Here is a 26,468-nt window from a genome sequence, read left to right as displayed (position 1 = left end):
ACTCGGCTCATACCTGTGGCTTCATGGGGACCAAGAGAGGGCACTTGTGACAAGCTAACAGAGGGAGGACAAAAACTAAGTTTGGTATGTGGGCGCAAGCAGCTCAAAATGAACGGCAGCTGCCCTGCAGCCTCACTGAGGAGGGGACTAGAAAGATGGTAACGAGGAAAAAAATCCTACCAGTGGGCATGGTTCTGGGTAGTTCAAATGATTGTTTACTTTGTATGAAAGTGACCTGCGCTTAGAATAAATGTAGATTCATGAGCAGTGGCTTGCCCTGGAGGAAGAAATATTGGAAAATCTGGGATTGAAGGGAGTCTGGGGTAGAGGGATGTGTATGGATTCTTCGGAGTGGGCACAGTGTGATCATTATATTCCCAGCTATCCACCAGGGGGCATCCACCACAAAAAAGGTACATTGCGGAGACTGTATCACAGCCTGTTCCCTTCCTGTTCTTCCTCCTTCCTGTCTTCATTCTGAGAATACTCCTCCTTAACAACCTAATCTCTGCCTGAGGGGAACTCAACCTGCAACAAGTGAATGTACTGTATACTATGTAACCATCCCTTCAGCAAGGTCTTCACAAGAATACCCCATATTTAAACACGTCTGCATTTTCGCAGCAATATATGCCAAATGGAGTAAATACAAATTATAAAGACCCTCGTATCAGTTAGATTCACATTTTGCAGCCAAATGAGTTTCAAAAAATATTTGTCTGAAGTTTTCGAATTTTAGAATTCAAGATTAAGGATTGTAGAGCAGTATTTAGGAGCTAAATGTCTTTGTTTTTCCAAGATAGTTGCAGTTTAACAAACCATGCCTTATGAGCAGGGCCCTTCAAATATTTGAAATTTACATATATAAATACCGAAGTGTTTTAAATTAGCCTGTAATTTGTTGACCTAAATTATTCTAAGAAAGGAAATTTAGGAGTTACCATATCTAAGGAAACTGGGTGTGTAATTTCACAAAATAGTTCTCAGTGTTTAGCCACTTGCCACAAGTTAGGTGTTGAAAGCTTGTATGCATAATTATTCTTTTAACTAATATAAAAATATTTAATAATAATGACTAAAGTTGTCATTGTTTCCAAAGACTTGTTTTTATATGCTATCCCTCTGATTCTTACTCCCCATCCTTTTGATCATTATAATAACTCTGGGAGAGAAGAGAGCTATGATTATTACCAGCCACATCTTAAAGAGGAGAATACAGAAAACTAAATAGTTCATTTAAAATCACATGAGTAATATGTGGGCAAAGCCAGAACCCACAGCCACTCTAATCCCATGTCCTTTATTCTTCTTACTCAATCACAGGCACAAAATGAAGAAAACCATAATAGTGGTATGCTGTAGCTTGTAAAACCTTCTTCTTTTAAATGAATATATGGACAAATGTAGTGATTTTTTTTTCCAGCTTTTCCAGTAGATAAAACAATGAAGAAATAATGTCCCATCACTTATTTCAAGCAAAGAAACTGACTGAAGCAAATATGAAGACATATATTTACTGAATTATTGATGAAAGCTAAACTGGTTACTTTGACTCCTCAGGATGAGTTGTCAATTTTGTAAAGACCTCTAAACATGCCCTTCACATCTACTGTTATTGTTTAAGATTAGATTTGATATTAAAAATATAGTTCTATACATTCTATTATAAATAAGTAATCAGAAAAGATATTAGGTAAGAATTCATTGTGATTAGAAGCAGACCTCATTCAGTACAAAGCTTGCTTCTACTTAACTAATCACTTTTCTGAGAAAGAGCAGCATGTACAAAAACACTGACGAATAGCGAAAACAGTAAGTTTAGAAGGCAATGACAGTACACTCTAACCTCAAACATGCCACTCCTTCGCTGAGACTTTGGACCAATCCCTTTAATTTTTTGAATTGCAACTTCCTTATTAGTGAAATGGTTAGCAACAGTACCTATATCCAAGTAATTCACAATATTGTTGCAAATTTTAAATTACAATAAATGTATATGATTTTGTGGGTGTGTTTTTAAATGATGATCTAATTAATTTGGTTATTCTTATCTTGTTACTTACGTGGGCATTTCTTGACACAAAATGCTCCATATGTATACTTTGCATTGAAGTTATGCTCCAGTTGAAAGGTGGTCGGATTGTAGACAAAAGTCTGGGGACACTGAGTAACACATGCTCCGCTGTCATTGAAATTCATGCAGGCCTACAACATAGCAAATATTAATTTCATTTAAGAATAGCCTTCATAATACTCGTTAAAGGAACCCTGCTTTAATACCTTTGTGAGAAGGATGTGTTCTTTACTTATTATATGTATATTTATATAAAACATATGTGTATGTTCTATTCTTATATTTCATAAAAAGTATAAAGCTTGACAGCTTTATAGTAAGTACTTATTTTTAAATTCAAATTTGTTTTGAACGTCGAAAATTTTACAAAACTGTTTTCCAATGTCAATGAATATACAATCTATACAAAGATATTGATATTCAAGTTACCTGTTCTCTATCCAGTAATCTCCAAACTAATAATTGATCTAAGTTATTAAAATTAGCTAATAGTGAAAAATTATTTCAACTCACAGTATTCAAAGGATTTATGTTGAGTCTTAGAGACTGGTACTAACAACTAACTCCCCAAGTCTACAGTCTAGACTTTTCTTAAAGCTGGTGTTTGGAAAAGTTCAGTGCCGTAGGTGACATGGTAAGCACATCCATCGCCGTTGTACAGCGAGAAAACATTGTGATAGCTATTTAAACTGGACTTGAATAAAAGGCTCTGGCAGGTGACTAGTCAAGTGTAAATATGGAGTATGTAATGCCAAAATGAAGAGAAGCAGTCTATACTTAGCTCACAATTAAATCATATGCTGCCATTTCCTATATGGTCTTTTTCATAATGCCACACCATTCAGTGAAAGCCATCAAGTTCAAACAAAACAATTTGTTTCTGCTGACTTATATATTTGTATTGAGACCTCAATTTGTTAATTTGCTCAAATGCATTTGAGAAGAATTAAAAACAATTTTACCACCTGAGAGGTATTTGGTATAAAAATAGAATGTATGTCTAAGTACATAAAGCATGACTTTCAAAAGAGTGGATGAACTAATTCTCTTAATTGAACAACTTAAACCTTCATAGGAATAATTGAGGCCTTGGAAAGTAAGCTAATATGCACTCAAGCTATATTTTATATTTCATCATAAACTGTATGTATGGTTATTAATAAGAACTAATTCATTCTGTTTCCTCAAAACATTTTCTTCATCAATTGTTGTTTTAGCAAGCACTTTATCACCAACATGACAATTCCCTGATGATGGTCTACTAGATGCATAATCAGAACGAGACTCACTCATGATACATTATTCACCAAGATGACATTTTCCAGGAAGAATCTATTAAAAAGCGATCTACAAAACTCAGTAAGTTTTAATTTATGGCTATAAAACTTCATGTGTCCTCATAATTGCTTTACGAACATACTTTATGCAGGGTTGTGCACAGATTGCTTGGCAACAAAGGGACATAAACGAAAGGAATCAAACAAATTTACCTTCCAGACAGCATGCAAAACAACGTTACTTACACCAAGGCCTCGGTCTGGCATTCTTGAACATTCTGTACCAAATGCCAAAGTGGAGTCATTGGACCATCCCATAAAAGTAATGAAATGAGGATTCCGAGACTCACCCAGCACTCTGTTCATTATGATAATGGAACCATGAAAACAAATGCAATGAAGAACTTCTAAGTAAAAGTTATGGCTATTGTTGGTGTTTCTTGTTACTGTTTTGGAATTGTTAACACCTGCTCAGCGTCCTCTACATCAAGCTTTACCTCGTGCCTGGTGATAGGCAAGGGAAAAGGTCTCACTTCAAGGCCTCCTAAATCATCTGCCTTAAATTTTTAACATGTTTCTTTTCTACTTCACTACTCACTTCTGCAATGTATACTTTTGTTTCACTGTAGGATTAGGGTCAACAAATTAAGTTTCTTGTGACGTTAAGAAAACTAAGAAATTATCTATGTCATTAGAGTTTTAATTTATGTTTTGCTTATTTTCAGAGTTAAGTGTCAATTTGAAAAAATATTCAGTTCTAAATATATATGTGTATTCTCTGGATATCTGAAAATGGGAAAAAAGAAAATGAATTTCTGTGTTCATTTTTAACAGCAAAAACAATTTCTTATTTTATGATTTTTAGCTTAAAATGAAAATAATGTCTGTATATGAAATTGTGTTAACTATAGCTCACAGAACTGGTTGTATTCAAAAGAACAGAAAGAACTGTATCGGGGATATTAAAATGTAATTAAAACATGTTCCCAATGAGCTATAAATGTTAATTTTAAGAAAAGAAAAGTGTCCTTTTCTAAAATAAAAATCACACAGATTAGCATATAAATTGCTTTAAGCATACATTGGTAAATCTTATAAAGTATGAATAATATTAACTTATAAACAAAATAAACTGGGAAATAGTTAAATTTATGAATAATCTTGAAATCTATGGCTATAACCTTAAAATTTAAATCCAAGAAATGAAATTCAAGAGCCCCCACTCAGAAAACTCAATTATGCAACAACATAAACAGGTAATCAATGTAAATTTTGGAAGGATGCTATTAGCTTTAAAAAAGATATCTCAATATGTTCCTCTTCACATTCTCTAATACATCTCATCTGTATTGTAAATGACATCAGAAAGACATAATTCATATACTAAAACAGAATAATCCTAGTCAACCAATAGCCACCCAGTGAGGGAATGAATTATAGGAAGGCAGAGCATCTTTCTTAATCCTAAAATGGTTAAACTTGATCTTATTTTAATGTTAAAGAGTCAATGTGCCTGAGTCCAGCCAGGAAGGAGGGAGATGGGAAAAGTAGAAAGGAAGCTCCAAGACTTACAAAGCAGTCTGTGTCCTTCGGTCCTGAGCAGCCCCCAGCACATTCTCTATGACAACAGTCACTGACATAGGGCCCATAGCACCTGCCATCACACTGTTCTGCACACACCGTCCTTGTCACTGTGGAAGACAGAGATGGGACCCTGATTAAAGTCAGTCACCAAGAGAAACTTCTAAGGTGCTTTGGAGTAGCTGAAAAAAGCTGAGCTCTCAGATAACAATACTCAACCCACCGTGGATTCAGTTCAGCTAACGTTTACTAAATGAAGTCTGCAACAGGTCAAAATCACTGTACAAAAACCTTCAAAATTAATACATACACTTGTGTTTATTTTCTTTCTTGTTCCAGCAAACACTTACAATGTTTTACAAAACAATCACACAACTTAGCAGGAAAGAATCAAATTTGAAATAATTGAATGAGGCATTTTGGCAGGTTGCAAAAGATGCAGTCGGCAGTAAAGTCTATCCACAAGGTGCACAGCAAGGTTTTATGACAGAAGATATCCCCGGAAATAATCTAAGCCTTTTAGAGTCAATGCAAAAAGGGAAACAAACTTTTACATGATTCACATTATATCTTACATGATTCATATCAAGCAGATAGATAAATATAGATAGAGATACAGATACATGTATAGATAACTGGTCAGGAGTAGCACAACTGTTTCTTTTCTTGAGATTTAAGTGAGATTTTTACCAAGTTTCCTGTGTAAGGAAGAGAGGAACATCCTCAAAAGAAGGAAAGAAGGAAGCGAGGGAGGGAGGGAGGGAGGGTGGGACGTGGCAGAGAGAGACACATTCATAGTAGATGCAACACAAATTTCCATTAGTCTTTTCTTATAACGTCCTTTGATCCAAGCTGACAGCACTATATTAGGGTATACTTTAGTAAAAGTCGGTGCTAGAGGCTGGGCATCAAAATTACACCTTTGAGGGACACTTATTCCACTTATTCCAAAGATATTTTTATTTTATTTTTATTTTTTTTTTTAAGATTTTATTTATTTGAGAGAGAATGAGAGACAGAGAGCATGAGGGGGAGGAGGGTCAGAGGGAGAAGCAGACTCCCTGCTGAGCAGGGAGCCCGATGCGGAACTCGATCCCGGGACTCCAGGATCATGACCTGAGCCGAAGGCAGTCGCCCAACCAACTGAGCCACCCAGGCACCCCCAAAGAGATATTTTTAAAGCATTTAGAGAAATGAATGTTACAGAAGATGTATAGCACATCACATCTTGGCTTCTGTATTTCCACTTCAGTCTGATCTCCTTCCATCTTTCGGACTCATTCTTCAAAGCTTCCTTCATGGCTACTATAGCAGCATCTGTCCTTCAAACGACAGCATTCCCCAGAGTTGGTCTTGTCAATTTCTTTGGGTTATGGGCTCATGCCTAGATGAAATCATCCATCCCCTTTGCATACTACCTATAGGTAGATGACATCAGATCCAAATCTGAATTTTGTCTTGAGCAGAGGCATGTATTACCAGCTGCCTACAGAAGACCCCACTTAGATATCCCAAGATGTATAATAAGGAACGTAACTCACTTTCCCATCTCTACCAATCAGGCATATCTCTCTTCTTTGTTCCCTTCTCTTAGTTATTGGTAGCACCATCCACTCAGTAGCTTAGCTAAAGATTGGGGATGTGTTTTCTCTTTCTCCTTTCCCCTCACCCTCGCTTCTCATACCTAATAAAATTATCAAATAAAATTGCCAAGTAATATTCCTCATTACCGTCCCACCCCTCTACTCCAACTTTGTTTGGGAAAGTAATGTCTAAATGATGACATAACCTTCTAATTTCTCAGATCCCAATTAATCCTCCATGCTGCTCTAAAAGCAATGACTTGAAAATACAAGCCACCGACTATAAATCAGTGCTGTTTTGCAAATAAAACTTGTCATCCCTGTACTAAAGGAGTAAACCCTGAGCAAGGGAAAAAAGTCCTTCATCAATTAAACCATCTCTATCTTTACTAGCATTTCTCATTGTGCTTCTCACATCCAACAACACACAATCACCACTTGTGATTCCTGATTTCTTGTATCATTTCCAATTTTGATTCTCATTGCCTTTTTATAATGCTTTCCTCCATGCTAAAAACCCTTCCTGTCTTCTTTGCCTAGCAAATACTCATCTATAAGATCCAGTTCAGATGTCACTTTCTTTCTGAAAACTCCAGATATAGCTCCAGGATGAGTTAGTTTATCACTGTTTCTTCTGAACAAGGGAGAAAGTTAATGCAGATTCCACGTGGTCTGAAGGTCTAGGCTCAAACCCAAACTCTATTCTTGTGATATGGGCAAGTTATTGAATATCTCTGTATTTCACTTTACCAGCTTTAAGATGGATTTGGTATTAGTACCTATCTAATGGGACTGAAGATAAACAGAGGTATAGTTATAAAGTGCTTAACATGGCCCCTGTTAATAGTGGTCAGTAACTGTTGCATATTATTATTTCACTTATCATAATACATTGTATCTTTTTTTTTAAGATTTTATTTATTTATTTGAGACAGAGAGAATGAGATACAGAGAGCACGAGAGGGAGGAGGGTCAGAGGGAGAAGCAGACTCCCTGCCGAGCAGGGAGCCCGATGCGGGACTTGATCCCGGGACTCCAGGATCGTGACCTGAGCTGAAGGCAGTCGCTTAACCAACTGAGCCACCCAGGCGCCCTGTATCTTTTTTTTTTTTTATTTTTGATCCCCCTACTAAACTATTAGAGTAGTTTTTTGAAGTCCATTGTCTTATTCATGTTTTTATCCTTGGTGACTGGTAGTGTTTGGCATTCAGTATATAAGAAAGTAAGTATCCTCTCCAACTAAATAAATCATATATTGCCAATTCAATGAAAGTTACTTGTTGACTGCCTAACGCACATATCAAAGAAAAAAAATATGCAGGGGTACCTGAGTGGCACAGTTGGTTAAACATCCAACTCTTGGTTTCAGCTTAAGTCGTGATCTCAGAGTCATGAGATCTCAGTGTGGAGTCTGCTTAAGACTTTTCTCTCCCTCGCCCTCAGCCCTTCCCCACTATGCTTGCTCTCTTTCTCTCTCTCTAAAGTAAATAAAAATAAATATAAAAAAATGCAGAGAGTTAAAGACGTAGGGCACTAAAAAAGGTAAATAGACAAATATTAAAATACCAAGAAACAGAGCATATCAAAATCCAAATAACAGAATTATTGTTAGTGTCTACTACTAGATTTAAATGCTCCTTAAAGGGGCGCCTGGGTGGCTCAGTTGATTGAGCGACTGCCTTCGGCTCAGGTCATGATCCTGGGGTCCTGGGATCGAGCCCCGCATCGGGCTCCCTGCTCAGCGGAAGGCCTGCTTCTCCCTCTCCCACTCCCCCTACTTGTGTTCCCCCTCACGCTGTCTCTCTCTCTCTGTCAATTAAATAAATAAATAAAAATCTTTAAAAATAAATAAATAAATAAATAAATAAATACTCCTTAAATTCTGCTATTGATTGCTTCATGATTCCATATTTTCACTTGGATCCTTTTTAATTGAACATGATTATGATATTCATAAAATAGTGCATAATGTTTAAATATGAACTATATTCTTCTATTGGACATGATTATATTCCTACCTATGTAGTGCAATCAATACAAACATCAAATAGAGTTTAAGCAAAAACACTTGGACTCACTCTCTGTCTTGTTTTTATTTTGTAAAAATAAAGTTATATGATACTTCTTATCTTATAGAAGATTTTGAAAAAGACAAATTTTAAGTCTGGATTTGTGAGTGCATTTTTTTTTTAAGATTTTATTTATTTATTTGAGAGAGAGAGGAGGGAGAGGAAGAGAATCTGAAGCAGACTCTGAGCTAAGCACAGAGCCGTTTGGGGCTTGATCCCATGATCAAGAGATAATGACCAAGAGTCAGATGCTTAATGGACTGAGCCACCCTGGTGCCCCGTCAGGGCATATTTTGTATTTGCAATTTGGGTAACATTAAATTTTGAAAAATTTCTTTTGTATTTTAATAGAAATTTCTACATAGGGGGCACCTGGGTGGTTCCCTTCATTAAATATCTGACTCTTGATTTCGGCTTAAGTCATGAACTCAGGGTCTTGGGATCAAGCCCCACCTTGGGCTACCACTTATTGGGGAGTCCCCTTGAGATTCTCTCCCTCTCCTTCTGCCCCTCCCCAGGTGCATATACATTCGTACTTGCGCTCTTTCTCTCTCTCAAATAAATAAATACATCTTTTTTTTTTTTTTAAGAATTTCTACATAGTAAATCAATTTGGTCTGTTCATTTACCTTCTTTCGATTTTTGCTCAAATCTCATTTTCCCAGTGAAGTCAACTCCTGTTTAATCCCGAATCCTTTCCAAACTACTGATTCTTGATGAACCCTCCTCTTCTTTTTTTTCTTTCTTTATCTTTCTCTCTCTCTTCCTCCCTTCCCTTCCTTCCTTCCTTTCATCTTCCTTTCTTACTCCATCTGACATATTTTACAGCTCACTTATTACACAGTGTGTTTGTTGGTGTATTCCAAAGTCTAGAACTGTACCTGTCACCATGTAATTTTAATTTTATTTTATATACATTATATATACACAGTACATATATATATATATATATATACACTATATATATGAAATATACCCAAACAAATTATATCCACTCTTTAACTCTTCATATTCCTACATTGGGCTTACATTAATATTCCTATCTTTTATCAAGTAGTATATTTATTTAGATATTCTACTTAGTAATTCATACTATAAAAAGGAAACACTTTTAATAGACACTTTTGTACAAAAATAGATCATATATAATTCCTCTCTTCCAGATTTAACAAGGCTTTTTTGATGTGCCAAAGTTGCTAATTGAAACAGCAGACATATGTTAAGTAAACAAATTACTAGATTTGAAATAAGTGTTATCATAGAACAGTCTATTTACCGGCTCCAAGTTGACAGGCTTTGCTCAGCTGGAAATAGCACAAAGTAAGCATTAATAGCTTATAAGTCACACCATATTTTAATCTTAGACACATATGTCTAAGTGTTCATTTCTATTTTTAACTCTATGGTGGTTCAAGGTACTATACAAAATGTTTCGGTTTCTCTTCATTTATATACTTTGGTCTTTCCTATCAAATTAGAAAATTAATGTAGATAATATTTATAAAGATAATTAACCATTAATTTATTTTAAAATTATTTATTAAATGTTCACATTAAGATCAATTCTCTGTGGGCGCCTGGGTGGCTCAGTTGGTTAAGCGACTGCCTTCAGCTCAGGTCATGATCCCAGGGTCCTGGGATTGAGTCCCACATCGGGCTCCCTGCTCAGTGGGGAGCCTGCTTCTCCCTCTCCCACTCCCCCTGCTTGTGTTCCCTCTCTCGCTGTGTCTCTCTCTGTCAAATAAATAAATAAAATATTTAAAAAAAAAAAAAGATCAATTCTCTGTGAGTATATTATTTAAATATGATAATGTTTTAAAAATATAATCTAACAGTATAATCTTATATTCGGTACTAATTATTATGCTCTGAAACTTTAAAAATGTGTACATTAAATTATTCATTCATATGTGTTGAGTCAACTTTAAATTGTTCAAAATAGGGCGCCTGGGTGGCTCAGTTGGTTGAGCGACTGCCTTCGGCTCAGGTCATGATCCTGGAGTCCCGGGATCGAGTCCCGCATCGGGCTCCCTGCTTGGCGGGGAGTCTGCTTCTCCCTCTGACCCGCTTCCCTCTCGTGCTCTCTGTCTCTCATTCTCTCTGTCTCAAATAAATAAATAAAATCTTAAAAAAAATAAAAAATAAAATAAAAAAATAAAAAAAATAAATTGTTCAAAATAGCAATTTTGTCTATCTAATGGTCACATATCACATATTTTTTCAGGAAACTTTGATCTTAGATATGCCATTCTATTTCAAGAATATGTAAAGAAACATCTCTCTAAAGTCATTAGTTTTCAAAATTTTGACTTAAGGGCGCCTGGGTGGCTCAGCCGGTTAAGCGTCTGCCTTCGGCTCAGGTCAGGATCCCAGGGTCCTGGGATCGAGTCCCACATCGGGCTCCCTGCTTGGCAGGAAGCCTGCTTCTCCCTCTCCCACCCTCCCTGCTCGTGTTCCTGCTCTCGCTATCTCTCTCTCTGTCAAATAAATAAATAAAATCTTTAAAAAAAATTTTTTTTGACTTAAGATATTAATGAGAATTATGAGATTTGCTTCAAAAGCAGTTTATAATTCATTTTAAAAATAAAAAAGTAAGATCATTCAAGACTAAAATTAGCACTTTTTGCTATCACGGTTTTCACATGCCTTAATTCCAACTGAAAGTTCAGTAAGCATGAAATACATTTAGAAGTGTTTGCTTGATGCTGTGAATTGTGCAAGACTGTTGAATCTCAGATCTGTACCCCTGAAACAAATAATGCAATATATGTTAAGAAAAAAAAAAAAGAAGAAAATAGCAGGAGGGGAAGAATGAAGGGGGGGAAATCGGAGGGGTAGACGAACCATGAGAGACGATGGACTCTGAAAAACAAACTGAGGGTTCTAGAGGGGAGGGGGGTGGGAGGATGGGTTAGCCTGGTGGTGGGTATTGAAGAGGGTACATTCTGCATGGAGCACTGGGTGTTATGCACAAACAATGAATCATGGAACACTACATCTAAAACTAATGATGTAATGTATGGGGATTAACATAACAATAAAAAATTAAAAAAAAGAAGAGTTTGCTTGACAGGTAACAATATAAAGAGCTAAAAGAACAAAACAATAAGTTTAATCTCTAAATAGTGATGTGACACAGTTAAGAAACATTTCTTCACATTGTTACATGAGATTTATTTTTAAAAAGAAAACATTCCCTTTGTACAATCTATTTAATGACATTTATTGATTAATAGTACTACTTAATATGAATTAAACACATCAAACTATACTCATATTTTATTATGATGGAAAAACAAAACAAAACAGTTCCTGAAATCAATGAAATAACTCACTTAGCCTCCATGGGAACATTAACTTATAATTGCTTTGGTTATATTAATTTCCACCCTTGCCTGAATATTATTTCATTAGATTCCACCCCTCCCCCATATTTAGTATCCTTCCTAAATTGCTTCATTGGGTGCATTAAAATATTTCAGTCGAATTTTAACTAGCTTATTCATTGATGGTACATCACTAACTGTGATTGTCTAATATAGAAGGTAAAATTTGGGAAGTTAAGATGTTTTTAATATTAGGCTCAGTAAACTTGAGATTGGGAATGGAGGTTCATTCAAAATATACATAAGAATCAGATGGATAAAGCTTAAGGAACCACTCATTCCATAGTAAGGGGATACTGTTGAGAGAATATCTATCATCTCAGGAAATTAAAGTATTTGTAAGTAGCTTTATCATATCAGCACACCACTAATAAAAACAATGGCTTAATTACTTCTTTAAATATCACAATACCATGTTTAAAATTACTCCCTTAGAAATTTATTTTATTTAAAGAACTTTGACAATTTATTAATTACATATTTATTATTGCTTTCTATGAGTTACAAAAAGGATAAAGAACATTCATAAATAATGCAAAACAGAGCACTAACATCACAGTGACAAAACAAAAAGATCTCTGCCCTTTAAAAAATTAAGGTTAAATTTAAGCCAAGTCTTGCACTGTCTTCTCCTGTTTTTACACTCTGCCACTTTTCTCTTCCTTCCTTATCTGCTGCTTCTTTCCTCATTTCCTCCATATCCTCAATCTCAGGGCCTACTGGTTCTGTTCACTTCCTCTACCCAGTGGTTCTGAACCAAGCTGTATAATATTAGAGCATCTAACAGGGTCTTTCAAACTCTAATAGGGGAATTCTTATGTAGATGAAGATTTTAACTTGGTCAATCTCAGTGGGGCCCATGACTGTCCATTCAAATCAGCTCCCAGGTAATGTCACTGTCTGCTGGTCCATAGACCCCATTTTGAGTAGCAGGATATAGAATACTTAAAAAAAAAAAAAAATGAAACCTTACCATTTGCAACAACGTGGATGGAACTAGAGAGTATTATGCTAAGCAAAATAACTCAATCAAAGAAAAACAATTATCATATGATTTCACTCATTTGTGGAATTTAAGAAACAAAACAGGATCATAGGGGAAGGGAGGGAAAAATAAAACAAGACGAAATCAGAGAGGGAGACAAACCATAAGAGACTCTTAACTATAGGAAACAAACTGAGGGATGCTGAAAGAGTAGGGGGGTAGGGGGATGGGGTAACTGGGTGATGGGCATTAAGGAGGGCACGTGGTGTAATGAGCACTAGGTGTTATATAAGACTGATGAATCACTAAACTGTACCTCTGAAACTAATAATACACTATATGTTAATTAATTAAATTAAAATAAAAATTTAAAATACCTGGAAATCATCTAATTCCTATTAAATCAAAATTACGTGCAATGTTCTAGGATTTGCCACTTTCAATAAACTCCCCAGGCGATTCCAATATGCAGTCTACAGTTGAGAATCATTACTCCAATCCAGCAAAAATGGGGAAAACTCTATAGATTATTTATACCATTTGATTGATCGACTGACTGTCCTTTGAAATTTTACCACACTGACTGACCTCTTGCTTTAATTTCCTATTTGTGTTGTTAAGCCTTCTATCACTAACTGGAAGAGCAAACAAAAAATTCACATGCCAGCAGGTAGGAAGATTTGAGAGGAAAAAAACCTAAAGTGGGAACAGAAAACTGGACTGATTGTGAAGGCAAAAATTTCAGAGAGCAAGTATGAGACCGTCAGAAAACTACTCCTCTCTTTTATCTAACAGATGTCTATGTAAAAAGTATCCTGGACAGCCCCCAATTCCATTGCTAAACACGTTTTAAAGCACATTTATTTTATTTTTATTTTATTCTATTTCAATTAGTGTTCAGTGACCTGCACCTTTACACTGCCTATATTGTTTCTGTTTATTGACCAGATTTCGACAAACTGTGTCCATGAAACACGTCGTGTCCATTAAATAGATAGTGCGCTTCAATGGAATGGTTTTAATGTTACGCTGTTTTCAGCTACATACATGGAGGTTTGAACAAGAAGAAAAATGCTTGGGTTAAGGTAGAGGTGATTTGAGTTGGATGGGAAGAAGAATTTATTGACTATTAGAGTGATAAAAACACTGTAATGAGCAACTGAATGGTCTTCTTGAGCCTCTATTTGTCAGTATTTAAGGGAAATGTCTTCTGGATGCTTTAGACATCCCCTTAATTAGAGATAGGGGGCTTGATGAAATGCTCCCTAGAGGTCCCCTTTAGTTCTATGATCCAATACTAATTCCCATGAATGGTGAAATTGTGACTAAAAAAAATGAACACTCTCTGTTGTACAACATTTTGGAGAAGGCAACTATAATCAGGATATACTTCAAATGAAACAAATAAAGCCCATGGACCATCCAAGAATACACATTACTTCTAGAGAGTGCTGAAATGTGCAGAAAATCAAGTTTAATGAAACTGACACCAAACTCTACACCACTATTCATTTTCCCAAAGGAGAACAATTGGACACGTCTGTGTGTCCAGTGCCAGGTAGACTCTAAGAATCACATAGGAAAATTTAAAATAAAAATGTCTGTTCTCCAACATTGTGATTTAGTAAGTCTGGAAAAGAGGCCAGAAAATTCTTTTTTTTTTTTTTGCTTCTTATTGGGAACCCTAAAGTTTTTACGAGCAGCCTTGAAAACCTAACAATTCAAAACCTCTGCTCTAAGACACTTTCTTCTTCCCAATGAGAGGTTACCCCAGGAAGGGTAAAGCATAATTTAGATGGGAAAGGAGAGGTGGAAATGGGTCTTAAAATGCTGCTTCCTGTCTCACACTAGCTACATCACAGAATGATGAAACCAATACTTGTTGCCACACAGACTGAGCCTCCAAGATACACAAGGCTATATCCTGATTTGGACAGGGGAGAATTTTGTACTTTAAGGATTTATCAATTATTTTAATCAACAACATACGGCCTAAACATTTAAAAAGGCTCTTAGGGAAGGTATTTAATTCTTCTTTTTTTTTTTTTTTTAGTAATGGAACCTGGCAAAACAGATTATATATATATATAAAGTGCCTAGGCCTTGCAAACTATCACAAGCATACCCATTTTCACATCACAGAAGAAAATGTAATTGATTATCTTTTATTCCTAATTCCTAATTAGTCAGAACTAGCTAGGCCATACCATGATGTATACACACCCTCAGGTAACATAATGGTTCAATCTTAAGTGCACAACGCCATAATTTACCTGAAAAACAGGGCAGAGACCCACAAAGCCATTACTGAAATTGACATTCAGAGTCCGTTAATAAAGTATGCCCAGATTTTGGAAGCTACTAATCAGGTTTGACCCTTGTCTCAGATAAATGCCTGGTAGCCCATGGGCTATGACATGATAATGCTGTTAGTTGTGTTAAATAGGAAAAGAATCTTGTCTAATCCATTCTTCATCACTAGCTGCTTTATTCATTTATTTAATGAAGTTTTACTCAAACTATTTTTTAAAGACATGCTCAGTGATTCATTGAGGGACCTTAAAACTGATTTTAAAATACACTCTTGGCCACCAGGGAAATTCTCCCCTCTTAATTGGTTATTAACATCACCAAAGTCTTTGAGTCAGAATTTGAAAAACCAGTGGTACCCTATTACCTTAGCTGTAAAAATATTCTTGAAATCAAGCATGAGTTCTTTGCATATACCTCGTAAGACTGTATATATAGGTTTCAAAATAATAAAGGAAGCATATGAATCTGAATAAGAAAACCACAGTGGTCTAATGAATAATTTTTACATTAGAATTAAAGGCTACACCTTGCATCACACAAATAAATGATATGTTGTCATAATCAAAATAGACCACCTGTCTCTACATCCAGACTTAACAAAAATAAAACAAAACAAGTCAAAACCTGCCTTTTTTTGCTTCTCTTAGTATATCAGGATAAGTATGTCTTTATCCAAAATATCAATAATGGGAACAAAGACAACCTCTCCTACTCAGTAAACACCTGGATGAGTTTCCTTCTCAAACTGGGGGGTGAGGGGGAAGTTGTCAATTTTGTGATGAAAATAATCACAAAATATTAAAATGGAAAAGACAGAGCCACACATCAGATAAACAATGAATAAATAGATTTGATCTAATGAATGCTATCTAGTCTAAATTTCTCATTTTATTGATGAGAAAACTGAGGTTGAAATAATCAAATTTGCCAATGGACAAATCCAAAATAATGTCCATCCATCTCTAAGAGATATGCCTTCAGAGTTTTCCAGGCAGTTTCTAGTTTGTTCACATCACAACAGAGCCCATGTTTAATAAACAATTTGGGAATTTAAATGCCAAATGATGCTGAAATGCTAGAACAAATATTGCATTTAATAGTACTAGAAAACTCAAAGCTATCCTCAGCTAAATTAATGTGCCCCTTTCTAATGTCAGATTTTTTTGTTTTTCATCCAAATCCACACTCATTCACTTTGTTTCTGTCTCAAACAAAGGGATGATCTTTTTCCTGTTTTAGGTTATTCCTCAGCCCTAGGTTGCCCAGTCCCATAATGTTCAAGGCCAAATTATTGCATTGGGAATTATTTATATTCTTTTATAATTAATGTTTTTCTTTACTGGCCATTTCTTCAAGGCCAATACTCAAGATTCTCATATTTAAAATAGGTTAAAAAAGTAATACTCCCCTTACCTCATGCTCTTCATTACCCTTAGAAAGCCAAGCCTTTTGCAAGAGTCATCTATAACACATATTTTTCAATACCTCTCAAATATCTATGCCTCGCCCTTCTTCACAATATCTCTAAATATCTCACCTGAGTTTCTAATTAGTAACTGATTGTTTATTGGGCAGTTCTACTTGAATGAATCAGTGATATTTAAGACTTACAAAGGGCATAGTTAAGTTCCCTTATTTTCTCTCTCAATCCAGCCACAAGACTATTCTCCTACATACTCAGTCTCAGTGACTATTTCTATCACTGATTCAGTTGCTTCAACTCAAAATGTGGAATTCATCCCAGATTTCTCCTCTCTTTTCCCTCATAGCCAAATCAGTTGGTTACCAAGCCTTATTATAAATATTGTCTATCTCTTAAATTGCCTCCTTCTCATCCTTGTTCTTTGTATGGCATGTTCTAGACCCTTTTCTCTGCTCATCTGATGTCTATACATTCTTCAAGGATCATCTCAGTAAAAATCTCCTTTATTAACACTTCACCAAATCCCTTACCTCTAACCCTTTACCCTACATCTCCCTTCCCCTTCCTTCTTGGTGATCTCACTTCATGTCATACAGACTTCTGTTTTAGCACTTACCCATTGTATTGTAAGTTGGCAGAACAAGTTAATTATCCCTCTGTTACAGATGAAGAAGTTAACATTTAGCAAAAATTAACTAGCCTATCTTAGGTCACAGAATAAGTTATTACAAAGTGAGGTTTTAAATCAGTTTCCAGACTCCTATATATCTTCATTAATATGTTTACATTAAAAACCTCAAACAATAGGAGTCTAAATTTAAAGACAAAAGGAGGTAGGTGTGGAAGGAAAATAGTTTCAGAAACGATTTCAAATACAACATTGAATAACTAAAATGACCCACACAGGGGCGCCCGAGTGGCTCAGTTGGTTAAGCGACTGCCTTCAGCTCAGGTCATGATCCTGGATCGAGTCCCAGGATCGAGTCCCGCATCGGGCTCACTGCTCAGCAGGGAGTCTGCTTCTCCCTCTGATCCTCCTCCCTCTCATGCTCTCTGTCTCTCACTCTCTCTCTCTCAAATAAATAAATAAAATCTTTAAAAAAAAATCATTAAAATGACCCACACAAATCTGCTTTATACTCCTGAAAAATAATTCGTTTTGGAGTCATTTTAACTAACAACACAATTATGAGTGGTGACTAACAAAAACTAAGATATTACACAAATACTCTTAAAGCTTATAGCAAAAGCCATAGACATAAGATTTTTTTATATTTCTCATTTTAAGAAATCTTATATGAGTTCAACCTACTGATTTTACAGAGGAACAAAATGAGGCCAGCTAGGGCCAATATTCAAGTTCATATCTCAGTAATAAAAAAAAATAGTAATTTTGGAGTGAACTACCTAGAAGAGTTGCACCAGAAACACTTTAAGCATATAAGGAAGACTGTTTTCAAAATATTACTTTCATCATATAGAACATATTTTTGAGATTTTGTTAAAAAGATAATCATGTCGGGGTGCCTGGGTGGCTCAGTTGGTTAAGCGACTGCCTTCGGCTCAGGTCATGACCCCAGGGTCCTGGGATCGAGTCCCACATCAGGCTCCCGACTCAGCAGGAAGCCTGCTTCTCCCTCTCCCACTCCCCCTGCTTGTTTTCCTGCTCTTGCTGTCTCTGTCTCTGTCAAATAAATAAATAAAATCTTTAAAAAAAAAAAAAAGATAATCATGTTTACCTAAAAGTTAAATTATACTTCTTTGCAGTGTCTTTAAAAAAAAATGCTGTTGTTTTATTTTGTTTTTAAATCACAATTTAGAGTACAAAAAAAAAAAAAAAACAACATTTTTATATCATGGCCCAGTACCCATATATGTGATGAAAAGTTTTAAGAAATTATATTAACTCTGGGCGCCTGGGTGGCTCAGTTGGTTAAGTGACTGCCTTCGGCTCAGGTCATGATCCTGGAGTCCTGGGATCGAGTCCCACATCGGGCTCCCTGCTCGGCAGGGGGTCTGCTTCTCCCTCTGACCCTCCCCCCTCTCATGTGCTCTCTCTCATTCTCTCTCTCTCTCAAATAAATAAATAAAATCTTTTAAAAAAAAAGAAATTATATTAACTCTAATTATGTGCAAAGCCTTTTGATACTGTCTTTTTTATTCTATTCTAATCTGGTCTATTCATTCTAATCTAACTTATTTCAGTATAAATTTAATGTTGGGTAGGGACCACTGAAGGATTTTAAAATCCACTAATGATGACAACCAGTAGCTTGAAAAAGCACTGCTCAACTGCATAGACAAAGGTCAAAGTAGGAAATTAGAGAAAATGGTCCTAGCACTCCTTTTACATATGTGAGGCCAACTGGCCTTCTAATGAATTGAGGAACTTAGAGCCATTGGAGAGGAAATTTCCTTTTTTGAAGTTTTACCATGCCAAAGCCTATGAGGGTTTATTTTATTTCCACCATCACAACTGGAAATTTGGGGTAGTTAAGTCTGACTTTCTCCTATATGACACTATGTTAAACTGTGGGCCAGTATAAAGCAACATTTGGGATTCTCTTGAGCAACATATTTAGAGAAAATAATACATTATAGATATTAAATAAAGCTTTTTAAAATAAAGCTTTTTATTCATTATTAATATACTACTAAAATAAATCACAATCTCTATGATGTGGGCAAAACTGGGCACCTCCCCAATCTTCCTAAAGTTTTATAATAAAGAGGGTATAATCGTTTTATTATTCTATCCTTTTAAAAAATTCTGGAATTACATAAGCAATACACGTTTTTAGAGAAATGTAAATACAGATTTAAGTTTTTTAGAAAATTATTTATTCTCTTAGCAATAACCAATGCTAATTTTTGGGTGTCTATATATCCTTTTTTTAAAAGATTTTATTTATTTATTTGAGAGAGAGAGAGAGAATGAGTAGGGAGAGTGGCAGGGGGAGAGAGAGAAGCAGATTCCCCATTGATCCCAGCATGTTGGGATCATGACCTGAGCCAGAGGCAGACGCTTAACTGACTGAGCCACCCAGGTGCCCAGGGTGTCTAATATTCTTGACCTCCTTGTTACAGTTTTATGGTAGTATAAATGGAGTTAAGAGAGAACAAAAGACACAGCCAAAAGTAATTTGAGACATTAATCAAGATTTTTCTGTCCCCATACTTTCATTCTCACTAGAAATTAACACTCTTTTTTAATTTCAACAATCTAAAAATGAAAATACATATCTTTTATATCATGGATTATAAGTGAGGTGAAACATTCTTACAAATCTCCTGTATAAATTTTTAATTCTTTTTAATTTATTAAAAATATTTTGTTTTAATAAAAAACCTATTATGTAGTTAAAAATATATTTTTCTTCTTTTTAAATCTGTTATGTTTAAAAAGACCTTCATCATCCCATAATTTTTTTCTAAATTTTTTTAGTACTTTCAACTATTTCTTGCTTTTTATACATTTAGTCTATAATCCATCTATAATCCTTATTCTATCTCATGCCTTTTAAACTTTTTTTTTTAAGTAGGCTCCACACCTAACATGGGGCTTGAATTCACAACCTGAGATCGAGTCGCATGCTCTGCCGACTGAGCCAGCCAGATGCCCCTAAACTTTTAATGTACAATTCATCGCATGTCTTTTGTTTTATGGTAGGGATCTAACTTTATTTTATTACATACTGTGAACCACTTGTTCAACACTACTTATCGAATAATCTATGTTTTGTCACCTTTTTCTAAAAAAAAAAGCCAACTTTATAAAAACTAAATTACTATATAGATTTTAGTCTCCATCTGGACTTTCTATTAGATTCCATTGAGCCAATTCTATTTTGAAATAATACCATACTATTGATTAAAAAAGAGACAGCAAGCTCAAAATGGAGCCCAGTTGCTAAGCCCCATGTCAGCAAACCAGGACTTAAAACCTAACCTAATTGCAGTTTCGATCCTCCAGGAGCATGAACTTTAACCAGTCAACATGGAATCACCTGGGCAGCATTAGTGCAATAATCTGCCAGATAGACCCCTTCCATTCTCCTTAGGAAAGCATCCTTGCCTGAAACAATGCATTCTTTGCCAATAGTTTCCTTCTTTCCACCCCTTTTTATTGCCTTTGAAAACCTTTTCTTTTCTACAGCTCCGCAGAGCTCCTTTCTATTGTTAGATGGGATGCTGCCAGATTCATGAATTAGCGAATAAAGCCAATTTGATCTTTAAATTTACTTTAGTTTAATTTTTGTTAACAGATTTGGTGGCAGCGGCAGGATGGAAGGAGACTGCTGACAGCTTTGGGAACAACAAGAAACACAGGGTGGTACCCCATGAACACACTGAATTCACTGTCTTTCTCACTGTTTCCTAAGGCCATGGCTACATTCCTTCTAGGTTCACAGCTCCACTGTATTTGCATGGAGCTTCTGATTCTAATTGGCTTTCCAATCCAGGGCAGGTCAGTTTGAACTGGAGCTAAGGCTCTAGCTTTTCAGACCAGATTTTTTAATGGGAAACTCCCACGTCTTAATTCTGTCCCAAGATCCACAAGGGAACTGTTCGGGGCAATGCACAGGTCACATCCATGCTGAGCCCCCATTGCACAGTCTGTAATTGTTGAGGTCTGCTGGTTCAATTCTTTCCCGGGTCAGAGGTTCCATAGAGGTTGTTGGTAGTGCACACAGAGCCTTCTCTTGGCCAGGACATAGTACCATCTCTTGGTTACTGCTGATATATCAAGGATACATGTTTGTTTGCCTTGTTTTTGTGTAGATAAAAGCTATTGCTAATGGGGATTTTGGAGACCAAAAAGCTGTGAAAATTGGTGGGCATGGGTTGAGCACTTAAGAATTGTTAGAGTGCTCGCCACCAAACCCAAAGACTTCTGTGTTAGAATAAGTTGGCCACAGAACAAGTTAGATTGATGGTAGGTCAACCACCAAATTCAAGACAATTTCTGTGCAGAAAGGTACACTGTAAAACACTGCACAATCCCAAATCCAGTAGCTCAAGTCCTTTAGGTATTAGTTTGGCTCAGAGAAATCCAAAGACTTAGCTAATGGGATCCTTAAAATCTAAAGAGTCAAGTGCACAACCTTCTAGCATACCTGCTTATTTTATATCTAAGAATTATGGTCCTGGAAGCTATAAATACAAAAACAGCAACATCTTACTAAGCTTGTTTCATGTCATGGAAATGTATCTTCTTGGTAACTCTCATATTGGGAAACTCCAAAATATGACCAGACAGAAATGTGGGTTGAACTCCATCTGTGGCTAGGGTCTGACCAAACTTCTGCCATCCCTCAGGGGAATGACAATATCCATTAGAAGGGATGTTTCAATTAGACAAGATCATTCATTTAGGAAGTGCACTTAAAAGTAAGAGTTCCAAATTAAACAAACCCTTAGGAATGGAGTAACTATTTTAGTTGGTATGCAGAAGCTTCCAAAAGGCTTCAAAAATTCCAAAATAGTGTCATTAAAAGTTAAACTGCAAAAAGCTAATGAAAAACTAGACACAAGAGGTACCTAAAACAAAAGATTATATGACTGTCATAACTTTTACTGCTGCCCTCCATCTTCCTTTATTTAAGTAGCCATTCTAGTAATCCTATGTCTGAACTCTATTTGCACTCTGAGGAGACTACAAGACCATAAACAAAAGTTCACCAAATTAATGGTTTACGGGCTGCTCCCAGAGCTGATGAGACTGAGGAATTTTCTGCTAACCTGCTACACTTATTCCCTTAAACAGCCAAGGGGAAACTAAATTAAAATTAATTTGAAAAACCCTGCCAAATTCTGGTAAATATCAGAATTACATGCTTCACTTTAAACCACACTCAGAACCCACAGATGGGATCCTGGAAAAATTGGCAGAGGCCAGCTAAGGGTGAGAATTCTTACCACAGTCACCTCCCTCATATCTCTGTCTGTAGTACCCTGTAGATAAAGGAAAATAAAAGTATCTTTTGTATCCTCTTGGGGACACCTCTTGAGTCCAAGTGGTCATTCAATACTGCCAGATAGATTTACTGTTTGTCCTGGCTGAAAACTGACAAGATATTTAAAAGAAATGTTTAAGTACTTCTGTGGTCAAAAATTGGCCAAATTGGAAGCTGATATTCAGAGCCCATTAAGAATTCTTTTTTTTTTTCTTTTCTTTTTTTTTGGGGGGGGGGCTTCTTCCCTAAGCAAGTTGAAGGTAACATAGTTGGATGTGTAGATCAACCTATAATGTCCTTTAAGCTACAATTCAATTCTTTCTTTTTTTTATTTTATTATGTTATGTTAATCACCATACATTACATCATTAGGTTTTGATGTAGTGTTCCATGATTCATTGTTTACGTATAATACCCAGTGCTCCATTCAGTACGTGCATGCCCTCTTTAATACCCATCACCAGGCTAACCCATCCCCCCACCCCCTCCCCTCTAGAACCCTCAGTTTGTCTCTCCAATTCTTTGAAGAGTTAGAATGAACTTCCTTATCTTACAAATCTTTACAAAACTAGAAATAAAGCACTTGAAGCAATTCAAAGTTCACACATTCCTTTTTAGGAGTACCAAAACCTCCCCTACTTATCGCAAAAGGCTTGGCTTTAGGAAAACCTTCTTAGAGAAACTTGCATCCCTTCCCTGTGCCTTTTAGATTTAAATGTTAACTCTTACCTAGACCATGCCCAATTCCTAAGACTAAAGAAAAAAAAAATGGAGAAAAGAGGCTCTTTAAAAATACAAACTGGGGCGCCTGGGTGGCTCAGTCGTTAAGCGTCTGCCTTCATGAAGCTCAGGTCATGATCCCAGGCTTCTGGGATCAAGCCCCACATCGGGCTTCTTGCTCAGCAGGAAGCCGCTTCTCCCTTTCCCACTCCCCCTGCTTGTGTTCCCTCTCTCGCTGTGTCACTCTCTGTCAAATAAATAAATAAAATCTTAAAAAATAAATAAAAATAAAAATACAAACTGCGATACAGCTTCCACAAGATTACTTGTCTTATTCTTAAGATTAATTAAGATTCAAATCTTAAGTGACTTCTCCACAAATATTAGTAATAAAAAGCTTTAGCCATAGAAGGTATAAGATCTCTGTTTACGTCTGTCTGTGTGTTTAATGAGTCCCTATATATGTGTTAAGGAGTGTAGTATTTTTCTACCTCTAGAAGGTATTACCAAAGTTAATTTGTAAAAAAGCCTATTTAATTGGCTTAAACAAACAAGTACTTATATAAATTTAGTATTCATAAAAATTCTCAAAAATAGAATAGAAACTTAATCCAAATGAATTTCAGATTCATGTGATCTGGGAAAATATTTGGTATTAAAGCCAGTTTGAGTTTCTTGGGTTAATTAAAACAGGCATGTCTTTAGAGTTATCAGCATTAACTATAATACCTTTATTCTATCTAGGCTTACTAAGGGTCAAATAAGTTCATGTAATCTCTTACTAAGTTTGTCAGCAAGAAAAATAGCTTGAGGGGCGCCTGGGTGGCTCAGTTGGTTAAGTGACTGCCTTCGGCTCAGGTCATGATCCCAGGGTCTTGGGATGGAACCCCTGCATCGGGCTCCCTGCTCAGCTGGAAGCCTGCTTCTCCCTCTCCCACTCCCCCTGCTTGTGTTCCCTCTCACGCTCTCTCTCTCTCTCTCTCTGTGTCAATTAAATAAATAAATAAAATCTTTAAAAAAAATAGCTTGAGATGATGGCTGACTTTGCCTACTGTATCATAAAGTTTTATGGGTAGTCTAAACATAATTGTCAAGAACATGTAAATTAAATAGATAAAAGTAGGATTTGGGGTGAGCTTTTTAAATAGTTTCCCCAAATATTTTGGTAACCTGAAATCTTAAAGTCTGCTAGGTGATCTTTTTAAATAGTTTCCCCAAATATTTGGTAACCTGAAACCTTAAAGTTTGCTAGGTTATGTTAAATGATAAGTTAAATCCTCTGAATATCCAGATTATTTCCAAATAAGATAAAATATTGAACACTAATTACTGAACATAGGTTTATCTTTTTTTTTTTTTTTTTTTTTTGGCTTCCTTTTACAAAGGAATTAAAACTATTTGGGTCTATTAGTGTGTTTTATGACATGCTGAGAAATTTTCAATGGGAAAGCACATTTCTAGAAATTATAAAAAGTATGTCTGCCAGTCCATAGAATGTTAATGTAAAAGACAGTTTATAATCTCTTATTTCTTAGTTTTCACCAGAAATTAAAGTTTTCTAAGGGTTAAAATTCTAATATATATAATGAAAACTACTAGAAATAATAAGGGAAAGGAATTTTACATGTGTCAGGACTGGCTAAAATTAAAATGAATTTAATTAAGTAAATGAGTTTTAATATCAAAAGGAAACTGGTACAAAATTATAATTCAGTTTTCTTTCTGTTAAGAGGACAAAGTTTTCTTGGACTATTGGTCTGCTCTTGATAAAAGACTGTAAAGGTTTTTCTTTACCTTTTAAAGTAATATGTCTAGAAAACAAGAATTCTGTGTTTTGTCAAAATAATTTCCTGTGTCGTTTTTATCAGGTGTTTGATTATGTTAAGAAAAAAAAGAATCTTCTCTATTAAAAGAGCTAAAGTAGTTTCTTTTTTTTAACCAACTATTTAACTTTCTGTATTTGCCTGCAAAGTCTTTAATTGTCACTATGTTTAAGTGGGAAACTAAGTATTGTTTTATGGTGAACTATGTTCCTATTTGACCAACTGTTTTAAAACTCTCTGGTATTTTATAAACAACAAGTGTTGGTGAGGATGTGGAGGAAAAGGAACCCTCTTGCATTTTTGGTGGGAATGTAAACTGGTGTAGGAACTGTGACAAGTGGAGGTTCCCCCAAAAAGTTAAAAATACAACCACCCTACAATCCAGTAATCACACTCTTGGGTATTTACCCCCAAAATACAAAAACACTAATTCAAAGAAATACATGCACCCCTATGTTTATAGCAGCATTATCAACAATAGCCAAAATTATGGAAGCAGCCCGTGTCCACTGATAGATGAATGGATAAAGAAGATGTGACATATATTTTATGGAATATTATTCAGCCATAAAAAAAAGTAATCTTGTCATTTGCAATGACATGGATGGAACTAGAGAGTATAATGCTAAGTGAAATAAGTCAGAGAAAGACAAATGCCATGTGATTTCACTCATATGTGGAATTTAAGAAACAAATGAGCAAAGAAAATAAAACAAGGACAAACCAAGAAACAGACTCTTAACTAGAGAGATCAAACTGATGGTTACCAGAGGGGAGGAGGGTGGGGGGATGAGTCAAATAGGTGATGGGGATTAAGGAGTCCACTTACAATGAGCAGAGGGTGATGTATAGAATTGTTGAATCACTATTTTGTATACCTGAAACTAATGTAACACTGTGTGTTAGCTATACTGAAATTAAAATAAAAGCTTAATAAATAAGAAATTAATTAAAAGACAAACTTTTTGGTATTTTTGACAAAATTCCCCAAAATCAAATTCTAAATGAAGTCTTTTTGATTTAGAACTAACTTTGGGGGGGCACCCGGGTGGCTCAGTCATTAAGCATCTGCCTTCGGCTCAGGTCATGATCCCAAAGTCCTGGGATCGAGCCCCGCATCAGGCTCCCTGCTCCACAGGAAGGCTGCTTCTCCCTCTCCCACTCCCCCCTGCTTGTGTTCCCTCTCTCTCTGTCTCTCTCGCTGTCAAATAAATAAATAAATTCTTAAAAAAAGAAAGAAAGAAAGAAAGAAAGAAAGAAAGAAAGAAAGAAAGAAA

At 35.8% G+C, this 26,468-nt stretch overlaps 1 protein-coding gene across 1 annotated transcript in view; it reads right to left on the bottom strand.

Moving 5' to 3' along the window:
- The window catches only part of ERBB4 (erb-b2 receptor tyrosine kinase 4), a 1,078,432-nt gene that overhangs the window by 286,937 nt on the left and 765,027 nt on the right, over positions 1–26,468 (bottom strand). The window contains exons 6-7 of the mRNA XM_035007223.1: positions 4,924–5,042; positions 2,064–2,205 (exon numbers count right to left, since the gene is read on the bottom strand). Of these exons, the coding sequence (XP_034863114.1) occupies positions 2,064–2,205; positions 4,924–5,042 (261 nt within the window). The remainder of the gene's footprint in view (positions 1–2,063; positions 2,206–4,923; positions 5,043–26,468) is intronic.

Source organism: Mirounga leonina, unplaced genomic scaffold (genome assembly GCF_011800145.1).
Source record: "Mirounga leonina isolate KUSES-001 unplaced genomic scaffold, KU_Mleo_1.0 Mir_151, whole genome shotgun sequence".
NCBI lineage: Eukaryota > Metazoa > Chordata > Mammalia > Carnivora > Phocidae > Mirounga > Mirounga leonina.
This window is presented reverse-complemented; position numbering and strand designations above follow the sequence as displayed.